General features: G+C 42.5%; 1 protein-coding gene and 1 long non-coding RNA gene across 5 annotated transcripts in view; one reads left to right on the forward strand and one right to left on the reverse strand.

Moving 5' to 3' along the window:
• The window catches only part of lamb4 (laminin, beta 4), a 70,994-nt gene that overhangs the window by 30,169 nt on the left and 25,281 nt on the right, over window positions 1-15,544 (forward strand). Inside the window, exons 14-23 of the mRNA XM_055652953.1 lie at window positions 1,138-1,291; window positions 2,399-2,527; window positions 4,339-4,518; window positions 5,763-5,875; window positions 7,211-7,331; window positions 9,126-9,303; window positions 10,459-10,602; window positions 13,016-13,247; window positions 13,695-13,852; window positions 15,320-15,544. Of these exons, the coding sequence (XP_055508928.1) occupies window positions 1,138-1,291; window positions 2,399-2,527; window positions 4,339-4,518; window positions 5,763-5,875; window positions 7,211-7,331; window positions 9,126-9,303; window positions 10,459-10,602; window positions 13,016-13,247; window positions 13,695-13,852; window positions 15,320-15,544 (1,634 nt within the window). The remainder of the gene's footprint in view (window positions 1-1,137; window positions 1,292-2,398; window positions 2,528-4,338; window positions 4,519-5,762; window positions 5,876-7,210; window positions 7,332-9,125; window positions 9,304-10,458; window positions 10,603-13,015; window positions 13,248-13,694; window positions 13,853-15,319) is intronic.
• The window catches only part of LOC129707727 (uncharacterized), an 84,194-nt gene that overhangs the window by 24,699 nt on the left and 43,951 nt on the right, over window positions 1-15,544 (reverse strand). The gene's annotated exons all lie outside the window — the stretch shown is intronic.

Genomic DNA, 15,544 nt, shown 5'->3' on the forward strand with positions numbered 1-15,544 from the left:
AAATACACATTTGCCATTGTCAGAGAGCTCAAGAAACTGGAGGGCATAGAATGAAGGAGATCTGGGATACATGCTGAATTAGCAGTGGAGGTAGATTCAATTGCCTGGTGCTCAATTGGGAGCTGAGCAATTATTTGAGAATTTGTGGTGCAATGGGGAGAGGACAGGGGAAACCAGTTAGATTGCTTTACATTGACTGGGTGGGCTACATCCACAACTCTCTGTAATTGCTCACACTTAGGTAGAGTTATTGCCAAAAGAAGCTATGATGCATCCTGATAGGATGCTTTCAATAGTGAAGGTTGGTAAGGGTCATTTAAGACATTCCAAACTCTCTTAGTTGTGCTTTCTTGGCCTAGCTTTAGTGTAGTTGGTCCAGGACAAATATTTGGTGATATTTATGTCCAGGAGCTTGAAGCTCCATTTCAACACCATTGATGCTGACTGGACGGTATACACTACCCTGTTTCCTAGAGTCAATAGACAATAGGTGCAGGAGTAGGCCCTTTGAGCCAGCACCGCCATTCAATGCGATCATGGCTGATCATCCATAATCAGTACCCCAGTCAATCATCCTCAATCAGTACCAGTCAATGGCTCACTCCTTCCTCTCCCTGGCTTTGAGGGACTGGTGGTTGTCTTGACTCCATGTGACTAAGCTCTCTACCTCCTTCTTGTACTCCCATCTCGTCATTGTTCAAGATCTGGCCCACTGTCATCTGAAAACTTGTAACTGGTGTTAGAGAAAATTGTGGCTGTATAGTTGTGTATGTACAGGAAATATAGTGGAGGATGCATCCTTGCACGGCACTGGTGTTGAGAATTTTTGTGGTTGATGTTTTGATGTTTATCTTCATTGATTGTAATCCCAGGGATCAGGATTACAAAATTGCATTTGCAGAGAGGGGTGTTGACTCCTAGTCCAGGAGTACTGAGATGTATTTATTTGACTAGAATAGATATTTTCAGAAATTGGATTTAATGTCTGAAATGGTAAAAATAAAGAAATTTGTAGCAAACTTCATAATACAGATTTTTGCACGAATAATTGAAGCAGCTGAAAAGGATGTAGCATTGCTCTGTGGAGTCTGGTCTTTCCACTGCTGTGAGCTGAAACATATTGTTTGTGTTTTGCAGTTGTTCCCAGCAAGATGGACAATGTCGGTGTCTACCCAACATCATCAGCCTCCAGTGTAATGAACCAGCGCCTGGTTACTTTTTCCCTCCGCTGGATTACTACTTGTACGAAGCTGAGTTTGCACAACCATTAGGCAACAGCGCTTCCTTCGTGGTTTGTACCTCTGAAACATCTTAGTCTGGTTTTTATTGGATAATATCTGTATCAACAGCTGCAAAGAAACTTAATCTTAGATTTGCGGCATCTTGACTCCTTGTACTGTCACCTAACTAGAGGGGGCCATAGAATAGTGGCACATGCTTTATTCTAACACTGTCCATTAAGATAACAAAACTATCCTGAGGGAAAATAGATCTTCCCTGCCTGAAATATAGGTCCTCAAACATTGGCCATCCCTCTGCCTCCACACATGCTGCTTAGCCCCCCGAGTTCCTCCAGCAGTTTTTTTTTTTGCTCCAGATTATAACACCTACAGTCTCTTGTGCCTCTATTGAAGGTTTTGATGGGTAATGAAATTATACATTTCATTTTAAAAGGTGTCATTTTTTGGTATATATAAAAAAAATAATCAAATTCCATTTGTCTGTGCTGCATTTTATCTCTTTGCTTCTCATGCCATTCTGCTATGTTATTAATGCAGGGCATTCTGTACTTCCAGAATTAGAATGAAATTACACTTGCATAGGTTCATCAGATGTGAATTGCAACATTTTGACATAATAATTGGAATAATTATATAATATGGATTTGAGAGTTACTCTATTTGTGCAAAGAATCGTGAAGGTTAAAAGTACTAAATGCACATGTTGTGGAGGTCAAATTCCATTCACGATCCTTTGACCTCATGTTTTGATAGTTATATCTGGTTTAGTTTAGAGGTACAACGTGTGCCCTTCAATCCACCAAATCCGTGCCGATCACTTGATTAGTGATCTCCAACCACTACCCCTCTCCTACATACCAGTGACAATTTACAATTTTTACCAAACCCAGTTAACCTGCACATCTTTGGACTGTGGAAGGAAACCGGAGCACCCGGGGGAAACCCAAGCGGTCATGAGGAGAACGTACAAACTCCATACAGACAGCACCCATAGTCGGGATCAAACATGGGTCTCTGGCGCTGTAAGGCAGCAACTCTACCGCTGTGCCACTGTGCCGCCCCAGTAGTGGGAGCAATAAAACATTTCTCCGAGTGAATTAATCTACTGGTCAAAACGCTTTAGTTCCCCAGATGATAAAATTAGTTTCTTTTCTCAGGTGAGGCCAACATCTATGCCGTCATGTGATGAGTATTTACGGCAGCAAGGCTACAACTATCGGGTGGATGAAGGCAGACTGATACTTCAAAGGATTGCTAAACGTCATTTGAGGCATCGGAGGAAGAGGGTAGGCTGAGTTTCAATAGCTTTCCTGTTGTAAAAATCTCACAGATGATAATACAATCATGTAAATACCCTCAGCAGTGTTTTTTATGGAAAAAACATAGGAATCAGATTGCCTGTCTGGTTTCCACTTGTCTAAGTAGCCGACTAGTCACAGTTAAATAGTTTAAATTACGTCATAAGCCACAAGAGACAAATTCAAGGATTTATCACAGGCAACAACTTTAACCTCTTACAATTCAATTCTGAGGAGTCCACCTGCTTCCAGAAGTTCACCATCATCCGGTGTCAAAGAGAAATATGGTACCGAGACTTCATGATTATTGTCCAGGGGGTATCTCATCCACCATCATAGAAACATAGAAATTAGGTGCAGGAGTAGGCCATTCGGCCCTTCGAGCCTGCACCGCCATTCAATATGATCATGGCTGATCATCCAACTCAGTATCATCATGAAGTGCTTCAAGACATTTGTGATGGTCCACATTAATTCCATCCTCCCAGATAGCTTTTATCCACGGCATATTGCAACAGGTCCACAGCAGATGCTGTCTCCATGGCCCTAAGCTCATCTCTGGAACATCTAGAGATGGATACCTATCTCAGACTCCTATTTATTGGCTGTAACTCCGCCTTCTACAGCATAATCCCAACAAAAACTAATCTACAAACTGCTGGGCCTAGGAATCAGCACCCCCTCTCTCACTGGATCCTCGACTTATTGACCCACATTCAGGGAGGAACGGTGGATCACATCCTCCACAATAATTCCCAACACCTGCGCCCCACAAAGATGTGTTTATAGGCCCCGACTATACTCACTGAACACTCACGACTGTGCAACCTAACCCCATCTATGAGTTTGCAGATAACAATGCTGTGTTGGGACGGATCACAAACGTTGAAGAGAGTGAGTACAGAAAGGAGATTGTCAACTTTGTAGCATGGTGTCACAAGAACCACCCTTTTCCTCAATGTCAGCAAGATGAAGGAGGTAGTTATCGATCTCAGGAAGCGTAGTGTGGTGATGAAGTGGAATTAGTTGAGAACTTCAAGTTCCTTGGAGTTAAAACGACCAATGATCTTTCATGGACCAATTACACTAAAGTGACAGTCAAGGCACCAATGTCTGGGCCTCCTCAATAGACACTAGACATTAGGTGCAGGAGTAGGCCATTCGGCCCTTCGAGTCAGCACCACCATTCAATGTGATCATGGCTGATCATCCCCAATCAGTACCCCGTTCCTGCCTTCTCCCCATATCCCCTGACTCCGCTATTTTTAAAAGCCCTATCTAGCTCTCTCTTGAAAGCATCCAGAGAACCCGCCTTCACCGCCCTCTGAGGCAGAGAATTCCACAGACTCAAGAAACTGTCATGAGAAAATTTGTGGTCTAAGAACAAGGTGCCTCCTCATTACCCCAATGGAGATTTCTGCCCTAGAATTCTCTATCTTGTCACCACTCTCTCTTTCAAAATCCTCTTCAAATTCCTCCTCTGTGTCCACATATTTCATTTCGCATCCAATGTTTTACAATCTTCTCCCCTGATTCCATGTATAGGCATTTTCTTTGTATCATCCTGTCTGCGAGGAGTGCACTATAGATGCAAGGGCCTATCAGACCTGACTGACCACTTGAAGATCATCATTAGTGTCTGGTCAAATTATTTGCAGTTCTCTTTAATTTATGCTTAAGGTAAAGGCTTTGTGGAGAATGTTTGAAGGTACACTTTGTTTTTAAATCCTGAGAGATGCTCTCTCAGGATATTATAGGGAATAATTAATCTATTTTGGCAATGTTTCTGTTTCCTTTAGCAAACAGTGACTCCAGGTTTCCAGGTGCAGATTATTCCTAGGGAAGCTACACCTGATCGGCCTGCTACCTGGACTGGCCTGGGATTTGCCCGTGTACCCCATGGAACAGGACTGCGGTTTAGAGTGGATAATATTCCATACCCAGTGGATTTCACAGCTGCCATTCGCTATGAGACAGAGGTAATTTACGCACAGAACAATGTATTTCAGCTTACACATTCCCAGTAGTATCCAACATCATTCGTTGCTGATCAGATTCACATCTACCCAAACCTTGAATCTGCTCCCAATTTCCTCCTACATTTGGGAAAACAAATGCCAAATTCCTACCTCATAAAAACATAGAAAATAGGTGCAGGAGGAGGACATTCGGCCCTTCGAGCCAGCACCGCCATTCATTGTGATCATGGCTGATCGTCCCCTATCAATAACCCGGGTCTGCCTTCTCCCCATATCCCTTGACTCCACTAGCCTCTAGAGCTCTATCTAACTCTCTCTTAAATCCATCCAGTGACTTGGCCTCCACTGCCCTCTGTGGCAGGAAATTCCATAAATTCACAACTCTCTGGGTGAAAAAGTTTTTTCTCACCTCAGTCTTAAATGACCGCCCCTTTTTTTCTAAGACTGTGGCCCCTGGTTCTGAACTCGCCCAACATTGGGAACATTCTTCCTGTTGTTCATATTCCTTCTGCCCCTTCTCAAGAATCATAGATATTTACTCAAAACACTAGTATGCTTTCCTCCTCCCTGCCTATTTCTAAATGATGTATGTTTATAGTACTCAGATCATCTTATTCCACACACTCCCAGCCACTAACATAGAGCTGTAGACTTATCAAGTTATGCAGCGTGGAAACAGGCCCATTGGTCCAACTTTCCATGTCTAATTAAGCTAGTCCCAGTTGCCTGTATTTGGCTCGTATCCCTCTAAATATTTACTATCCTTATACCCGTCTACGTGCATTTTAAACCTTATAATTTTACTGTAGTATCCTGGAATGGCAGTTTGTTCCATTTACCCACCATTAAATGTGTCAAAACTCTATTAGTTCGGACCTCCCTCAGTCTTTGCTCCTGCTATAAACCTCAAGCTTTTAGTTTCAATTTTCGCTTTAGAGATACAGCGCGGAAACAGGCCCTTCGGCCCATCAAGTCCACACTGACCAGGGATCCCCGCACATTCACACTATCCAACACACACAAGGGACAATTTACAATTTTACCAAAGCCAATTAACCTATAAACCTCTATGTCTTTGGAGTGTGGGAGGAAACCTAAGATCTCTGACAAAATGCACGCGGTCACGGGGAGAACGTACAAGCTTTGAAAAACTCAGGGTTTCCTGACTATTCTTCCTTTTAAACTTCATTGAACAAAAATATATCTGTAATATAATTGTGTATGTTTCTTCTCGACTAACACAGACGTCTGAGGATTGGACAGCTCATGTTCGGGTTCAGCCAATCAACCAGCGTGAGAGCCAGTGCAGAAATAACGTGCCCTCAGCTTATACTCTCACCTTGCCAGCCACAGCCAGGTGAGAACATGCTGCACATCAAACTGCTGGGTGATTTTAGAAATTATATTGTATTCTTTATAAATATCAACTGATCATTAATACCCTTCCCTTATCAAACACATGCAGTGGTTTCCTGGTGAAATGCTGCCGATAGCTAAAATCTAGAGAGTGAGTCCTATTGCTTTAGCACAGAGAAAAGATTTATATCCTTAAAAACATTTTGATATTAGACCAAACAGTTTGTTTCTTGACCAATTAATGGGGTAGGGCTGATTTTAATGGGTGAGCAAGCAGGCTAGTGTTGGATGGAGGAATTTTAAGGTACGGAAGGAGGACTGTTGTGAAAACAGGGCACGGAAGGAAGGATCTCGACCTGAAATGTTACCTGTCCCATTTCTACAAAGATGCTGCCTGACCTATTGAGTTACTCCAGCATTTAGTGTCTATCCTCTGGCTAGTGATGGATGTTTTTGTGGCTGAAAGTTGTTTGGAAGTTTCACAAGATGCTATTGGTTTTGCATATGGGGAAGTCCAAGCTCTTCTGCTGGGGCCTGAAATATTCCAGGGCAGAGGAGAAATTGCTAAAACTGACCCTTGTAGTCACCACTGACCCCAGTTCCGATTACATTAGGCAGCAAAACTGCAATGGCTTCCACAGGGTCACTGTGCTAGTTAAAATGAAAGCCAGCTGAGCCAAATGTGTACAACAAAGCAGCCTGCTGAGTTTGGGCACGTGTTGTCATCTTGTGCACAATAAAGGTTAAAGTTTAAGGCTATGTTACTCAGGTAAGTAAGGGCAGGACAGTGCATGGTTTGACTATTATGCAAACAAGCCTCCCTTCTATTGACTCCATCTACACTTCATGCTGCCTCAGCAAGTCCACCCACATAACCAACAGTCAGTCCCACTCCCTCTTCCCTCCTCTGCCATCATGCAAGAGGTACAGAAATTTGAAAATGTATACCTATAGATTCAGGGACAGCTTCTTCCCATCTGTAATTGGGTAACTGAACACCCTCTCATCAGCTAGAAAGCAGTTCTGACCTCCCATCTACCTCATTGGAGACTTTCGAATTATCTTCATTTGGATTTTATTGGACTTTATCCTGCACTAAACATTATACCCTTTATTCGGTACCTCTACACTTTGGACAGCTATTTTTGTAATCATGTACAGTCTTTTCGCTGACTAGATAACACACACACAAAAGCTTTTCTCTATAGCTCAGTATACATGACACTAATAAATTAAACTAGAGTTACTTAAGCTGTGTGGTTAATATGTTAAATAAAGAGCACTTTTACAAAGGACACTGTAAGTGAATGGTTGCTTTGTGTTTCTCTATAAATAGAATGGCAATTCTTCAAGCCCCCATCTGTCTGGAGCCACATGTACAGTATATGGTGGACATTTATTTCAACCGTTCTCCTGCTCGGAACAATCAGCCCATCAATCACATCTTGATCGATTCTGTAAGTTCAGAGCGAGATCTTCTTTTCACTCGTTTATAAAGTGTTCAACAAATGGCAACATCACAGTACCAGGTGTTTCCAATTTCTGATGGTGCTGAAAACATTGTCGAAAGTATAGATTGTCGATAGAAGTATAGATATGTGTGCTTGTTGTTCAGCACCTTCTAAGCAGAAACCTTTGACAACTAAATATTAAAAAGGTCAAAGCCATTGTCTTCAGCACCCTTCAGATCATCTGTCTATTGCCCAAGTCATTCTCCCGGTCTCTGGAAGCTGATGAGACAGAACCAGGCTGGTTGTGATCTTCAAACATCCCCGGATGAATTTCAAGTACAACTATTCATCATGTTACAACTGCCATTTCATATGTTGCCCACATCTGCATTACTCATTTGTTGCTGTAAGGCTCCTCCATCCACTTTCTATCTCTGGGCCTAACTCAGATTTTCGGCATCTTCAGATCTTTCAATGTTTACCTCTTCTTTGGCAGTATCTCAGGTTTGGGCAGTAGGTGGGTGGGGGAAGAGGTACTTGCTTTCACTCCAGTTCTGAGAAGGGAAAGGTATTGGTGCAGATGTGGAAGACACACACATGCAAATATTCACTATCTCTCTATCCAGCCTGTGTGTAATCACTCTCACGCAGACACAGGATCTCTCTCTGTCCGTCTCTCTCTTCCCCTCTCTCTCATCCTCCCTCTCTCTCTCCCACCCTCTCCCTCTCCCTCCCTCTCTCCCTTCCCCCTACTCCTCCCTCCCACACAAACACTTCCCCAAGTGCATATAAATGCACACTGGCAAAGCACATAATCTTGGCCATTCCCCTTCCCACCATTCCCCTCCATCGTTTCCTCTACTTGATCCCTTCAATTTCTCAAAGTCCAAGTCCAATGATTAAATCCTTCTCTTTGTTCCCTTCCTCTAATCGTCTCCCTAATTTCCACTCTCCCTTGATCCACTTTCTAACCCCTTCATTCACCTTTTCCCATCATCGCTTTCTTCCTTTCCCTCTTTATTCCTTTGCTCTCCCTCCATTCTCCAACTGCCAATTGCTGGCTTTCTCCAAGGTTGAGATAACCCCTGGTGCTCCCAGAAACCAGAAAACAACCTGCCTGAAGCCGCCTAAAGGGCCTGTCCAACTATACTAGTTTACCTAAAAGCTCTCCTGAGTTTAAAAAAAAAATCAAACTCGTGGTAAGTATGACGTAGAATGTACGTAGCGGGTACATCGGAGCTCGGGACGTCTCTTAGCGACTCGTAATGCTAACGGCAGGTACTTGGGAAACGCGGTAAGCTTGTGAAGTTTTTTCAACGTCGAAAAATGTCCACGAGATCCCCGAGTACCTACGAGCGGCTATTACCGTAATTCTCCTAGTTCGAATCAGGGGAAACACGGGAGAACTCTTGAATTACCTCATACAGTGGGACAGGCCCTTTAGTCACTTAAGGTGCCTGGAGCAGGACAGGTTCCAGTGTTCTGCTGCAGGCAGGTTGATCGGTCCCTGTGTGCAATTTCCCAGCCGATGGAGGCAGGTTGTTCGCACAGGATGGAGCCTCTCACACCACCCCCATCATCACTCAGCTAACACCATGACCACAAGCTCTGCCTACTTCACTTCCCCTCAACTCCCAAGTTACCTGCCCAGCATTTGGAATCAGTGGCAAGCACTGTGGGCCAGCTAAGAACGTATTATAAAAATCTACACTCTTGATTTGGGTTCCCAGCCCCAAACAGCACAACACATCATTCAACAAAAATGATGAATGAAAATCTTTTTCTCCCTTCCATTCTTAGTTGGGTTTGATTCCAAAGATTGACTCCCTGGAGAATTTTTGCACCAAAACAGACTTGGATGAGTACAGTCGATACCAATGTGTTGAGATTGCTTCTCAAATCGGAGCCGAGGCACTGCCAGAAGTGTGTGAGAAGCTGATAACCAGCATGTCTGCTTGGATCCATGGTGGAGCCGTTGGTGAGTACAACATGTTCACATACAAAAATAATCCCTAGCAAACAAAATCTTTGAATTGTTTAATGGCATTCACAATAAGTGGTTGTACCAGTCAATACTAAGTGATCTCTGCATGGAAATGATCAGATTCAGTTCCAGCACTCCAGACGTTGATCAGACCCAACACCAACCAGGTCTCGTGTTGAGGTTACCTCATTGTCATTGGCAAACTAAATCCTGTGCCAACACAGAGAATTGCACCTTTCAGTGAAGATGAAACTTTCAAATTTCAGTCTTTCAAAGTTCCATTCAAAACTCTTTTGTTCTATTTTCCATAACCTCAGCACACAAGGCTGCCTTTTTCACAGCTCAGTCGGTTGAACCCTATTATTTTTTTATCTCATTTCACCCCAATCTATAATCTGATGGGTTGTAATCTGCAGCCTGTCTGCAAATTCTGGAGAAATCTTTCTGCAGGTGTTCCCTGCCATTCCTTCATCACCTTAAATCCTTTTGTCCTACACTTCCCTTTTCTAGTCGTAAATAACTTTTCTACCAAACAATTTACATATATGAATAACTTGGTGAAAAGGGTGACATTCCCCAGTTTATTGATGAAATGTTGAATTGGATGTTAAATTACAATTGAGAATGTACAGCTCCCAATGGATTTGCCACCGAGGGTGAAGATTACCAGTGCGTGGAACTTCCATTAAATTAGAATGCAGGTGCTACTGGAAATGGTTACACATGGTTCCATGGATCCAGCTGGAAGGCATGCTATTGTGAATAATGATCAATCCCACAGTAACACCAACTCAAACTGATCCAAAATCATCCCTCAAGAATGGGCTCAAGGTTCAAATACAAGAGTTCTCGTTCCACTCTCAGAAAGACTGTGGAAATAAACTCAACTAGCTAATTTGACAAAAGAAAATCTGGTGTGATGCAAATCAGAACTAAATTCAGTACATTTCCTGAATTCCAGGGTAGTTTATAAATGGTTCTGTGCTTCAAAAAGAGAAAAGAAAAACAGGAGAAAGAGTTACTTAAGGCATGAAAACCATGAAGCACTAGTTTTTGATCTGTACCTTCTGAATAAAGCTAAAATGCACTTGACTCTTGCACTCTGATCATTTCTTGAACAAAACTGATATTCTTTCCATTACCCTGCAGCCTGCCGCTGTAACCCTGAGGGGTCAGTCAGTCCCACGTGTAGTACATTTGGTGGGCAGTGCCAGTGTAAGCACGGTGTCATCGGGCGATGCTGTGACTCCTGCGCACCAGGGTTTTATGGATTTGGGGCCAATGGCTGTTCAGGTAAGGCCTTCACAATCATGGGATGTTAATACAAGGCGAGTATAATCAGAACTTCAAAACCATTTGGCATAAATCTATTGAAACATACGCAATTAATAGGTGTTTGAGGCAGGATATCGTTTGTCCTGTTTTAGCTTGTTTCTATATTGCATTCAGGAGTGGTGAAAACTTAAACTGCTGAGCTGCTTTCAACTTGCAAACATTTTCTGTATTGTCAAAGATCAGCTCCAAGTTATCTAATATTTGTACATCGATGATTCTCCATTTTTTACTTCCGTGCAATTTATATATGATATGGAGGAGTGCAACAAACACTGTGGCTAGTTGTTATAAGATGCTTTACTACAGGTAATTTGGTATATTCCATGTGGATGCAACTTATTGCTCTCCCTTTCTCGTACCATTTAGAAACATAGAAATTAGGTGCAGGAGTAGGCCATTCGGCCCTTCGAGCCTGCACCACCATTCAATATGATCATGGCTGATCATCCAACTCAGTATCCCGTACCTGCCTTCTCTCCATACCCTCTGATCCCCTTAGCCACAAGGGCCATTCCCTCTTAAATATAGCCAATGAACTGGCCTCGACTACCCTCTGTGGCAGAGAGTTCCAGAGATTCACCACTCTCTGTGTGAAAAAAGTTCTTCTCATCTCGGTTTTAAAGGATTTCCCCCGTATCCTTAAGCTGTGACCCCTTGTCCTGGACTTCCCAAACATCGGGAACAATCGTCCTGCATCTAGCCTGTCCAACCCCTTAAGAATTTTGTAAGTTTCTATAAGATCCCCTCTCAATCTCCTAAATTCTAGAGAGTATAAACCAAGTCTATCCAGTCTTTCTTCATAAGACAGTCCTGACATCCCAGTAATCAGTCTGGTGAACCTTCTCTGCTCCCTCTACAATAATGTCCTTCCTCAGATTTGGAGACCAAAACTGTACGCAATACTCCAGGTGTGGTCTCACCAAGACCCTGTACAACTGCAGTAGAACCTCCCTGCTCCTATGCTCAAATCCTTTTGCTATGAAAGCTAACATACCATTTGCTTTCTTCACTGCCTGCTGAACCTGCATGCCTACTTTCAATGACTGGTGTACCATGACACCCAGGTCTCGCTGCATCTCCCCTTTTCCTAGTCGGCCACCATTTAGATAATAGTCTGCTTTCCTGTTTTTGCCACCAAAATGGATAACCTCACATTTATCCACATTATACTGCATCTGCCAAACATTTGCCCACTCACCCAGCCTATCCAATCACCTTGCAGTCTCCTAGCATCCTCCTCACAGCTAACACTGCCCCCCAGCTTAGTGTCATCCGCAAACTTGGAGATATTGCCTTCAATTCCCTCATCCAGATCATTAATATATATTGTAAATAGCTGGGGTCCCAGCACTGAGCCTTGCGGTACCCCACTAGTCACTGCCTGCCATTGTGAAAAGGACCCGTTTACTCCTACTCTTTGCTTCCTGTTTGCCAGCCAGTTCTCTATCCACATCAATACTGAACCCCCAATGCCGCAATTTACAGATGATCTGCTGCACTTGATTTTCTGATAATCCTCTCATTCTTTTACTTTTCTTATCTTTGTCCCTTTTACAAAAATGTATTTTGAAAATCAAAGATGGCAGCCAAGGATCATTTAAAACTGGCCAACCTTGTTTTATAACTTGACATTAAGGCATCTGAATAAAATAAATCCTGCATTTTCTTGTACTCATTTGTCCAATATTTGTAGTGCAATGAGACTGAGATTCCTGTTGAATTCAGTGTGCTGATTGGGCCATTTGTTTCTCCGTTCTTACTTCACCTGATATTCCTTATGCAAGTACCGACAGGCTTGAGTACTCACAGGGAGAATGGTGAGGATATTGATCCATGCCTGCTCCTTACGGCAGTAACATCTGTCATGTATCATCTGATTTCTGAAGTGGCGTGTTTCAGTAACTTCAGTACAACCAGTATATAAAGCAGTGTTTTATTTCAGTGATTCAATGACCAAAAGTTCTAGTCACATTAATGCCACATTAAAGAAAATTATGTATCAGTTTGCAAAATTTAATGGATTAAGGTTAGCAGGACAAACTGTTGTGAGTGCTTTTATATGAGGTGTGAGCTCCTTGATTAGTTTAGATTGATTTAGAGATGCTGGGAGGAAACAGGCCCTTCGTTACACTGAGTCCACACCAACCAGCAATCCCCGTACACTAGCACTATCCTACACACTCAGGACAATCTACAATTTTAACCAAAGCCAATTAACCTACAAACCTGTATGTCTTTGGAATGTGTGAGGAAACCGAAGCATCTGGAGAAAACCCACGCGGCCATGGGGAGAACGTACAAACTCCATACAGACGCTGCTTTTCCTTTCATGGATTGGAAGTTACTACTTTTTTTTTGTTTCCTTTTTCAGCCTGTGACTGTAACAGGCAAGGATCTGTTGATTCTGTCTGTGATCAGATAACTGGACAATGTGGTTGCCACAGGAATATTGTAGATCGTACTTGTGACCGTTGCCTACCTGGTCATCATGTGTTTCCCAGTTGCCTGCCATGTCAGTGCAATGGCTATTCCGAGTACTGTGATTCTTGGACAGGCGTCTGCCAGAACTGTAGAGCATTTACCAGTGGAAACAATTGTGAACGGTAGGGATGTCAAGCATTTGAAACTTAACTTTGTTAATATTTTGCATTTAATCATTAATGATTTTCTAAATGTTTGTACTAACAGTAATTGTAGTAAATCTCATCTATGACTATATATGAAAGCTTTCGTAAGGGAATTGTTTTAATTTAGCAATGAATATACTCAACTTTAGAAATATCATTCCAATGATGCATAGAATTGACATAAACATAGACGTTAAATGCTGTTTGCTATCAACATCATCAAGGACACTGATTTTCAGACTGTTATACATTATATCTGCAAATTATGTAATTATTGTTTATTTTTCTGTCAAAGAAAGAGTTGTACTCTTAGCTGGACCAAAGCAAATGGCCTGTTTTCACACTGTATCACTATGACATTTTTAATGTTTCAACTGTAATCTTTAGGATTTATGATGGAAATATTATATTTATATTTTATAGATGTGCAGATGGTTTCTATGGAAACCCAACTTTAAATGAACCCTGTCAGCCCTGTATGTGCCCCGATATTCCAAACAGTGGACTCTATTTTGCCCATTCTTGTTATGAAGACACTCAAAATAAAGAACAGATCTGTAACTGCTTGGAGGGCTACACAGGTGAGTTGACTCCTGCTTTCAAAGCCAATTTTCAGATACACTTTCCTCTATTTATGCCGAGCCATTCTGGGTTCCACATCTTATTAATCTCCAGTGAGCAGGTGGTATTATTTGCAGGTAACCCGTGAAATATGAGGCTAGCTGCTTGGCAGAGTAAAACTGGATCCCCTGTTTACAGGGACTTTTCAGTGTTGATCAGGTATTAAGAGTTCAAGAGAAGAGGTTCAAGAGAGAGCTAGAAAGGGCTCTTAAAAATAGCGGAGTCAGGGGATATGGGGAGAAGGCAGGAACGGGGTACTGATTGGGGATGATCAACCATGATCACATTAAATGGCGGTGCCGGCTCGAAGGGCCAAATGGCCAACATCTGCACCTATTGTCTATTGTTTATTACCGATTCATGCCAGATGTCCTGTCTGATTTTGATCTCTCCACATTGAGGCTAATAATAGCAATCCTACAAATACTTAGTGTGAGAGCTGCTAATTGAAATTGTGGATTCTGGGCTGATTGGATCAGTATATATGGACTGGGTAGTTTCCAATTTAAGAATAGTAACCATTCTCCAAAATAGTTACCTCACAGCACTTCAATATTGCTTATATTGTCATACTCACCTGTTACTTATGCTATGAGTCCTGATAGTTTCCAATTGCTTTATTAAAAGATGACCTCTTGAATCCACATGTATTCTGCCTGCTGGGTGTTGGCTTCCTCCAGTTTGCATGTGTTCTCACTATGGATGGAGGAGGCCAAGGACATGAAGGTTGGTGTGGGAATGGGAAGGGGAGTTAAAATTGTTAGCAAACAGGAGATCCAGTAGGCCTTGGCAGGTGACCGCAGGTGACCGCCGAGTCTTCATCTGGTATCGCTAATGTACAGAAGGCCACATCGGGAACACTGGATGGAGTAGATGAGGTTAGAGGAGGTACATGGGAACCTTTGTCACACCTGGCAGGACTGCTGTGTTGGTCTAGGTATAGAAACATGAATATAGTTCAAATAAGGTCGATGAGAGCTCAGGGCTGCACTCTAGTTGGTGAGTGGACAGTTCAGTTGCCTGATAACGGATGGGAAGAAATTGTCCCTGAATGTGGAAGTATGTGATTGCAGACTTCTGTACCTCTTGCCTGATGGGAGAGGGGAGAACGAGAGTGACCAGGATGAAATTGGTCACTCTGAGGCAGCATGAAGTGTTGATGGAGTCAATGGAAGGGAGGTTGGTTTGTGTGATGGGCTGGACAACATCCACAACTCTTTAATTTCCTATTTGAGATTGATAGCAAACATTATTTTTTTCATAAACAATAAATGGGTGGCATTTCCATTTGTTAAAGCAAGATGTTTAGTCTGTGAGTTGTGTGACATACAAATCTCACTGTTGGCATTTATATCACCATGTTTGATTCCTTATATTCAAATATCCCAATGCAGCTGTGTTCATATTCATGTTTATATTCCATTCAGGACTCCATTGTGAGAGATGTTCCCCTGGTTTCTATGGCTCTCTTTCTGGGATTGGTGATCGCTGTCTGCCTTGTAGATGTAATGATAACATAGATGAGAGAGATCCAGACGCTTGTGACCATCGGACGGGCGAGTGCTTGAAATGCCTGTATAATACCTTTGGTGAAAATTGCCAGATTTGCAGGCCAGGGTATTATGGATTGGCAGTGAACAAGGAATGCAAAG

The sequence above is a fragment of the Leucoraja erinacea genome, chromosome 22, assembly GCF_028641065.1.
Source record: "Leucoraja erinacea ecotype New England chromosome 22, Leri_hhj_1, whole genome shotgun sequence".
In the NCBI taxonomy this organism is placed as follows: Eukaryota; Metazoa; Chordata; class Chondrichthyes; order Rajiformes; family Rajidae; genus Leucoraja; species Leucoraja erinaceus.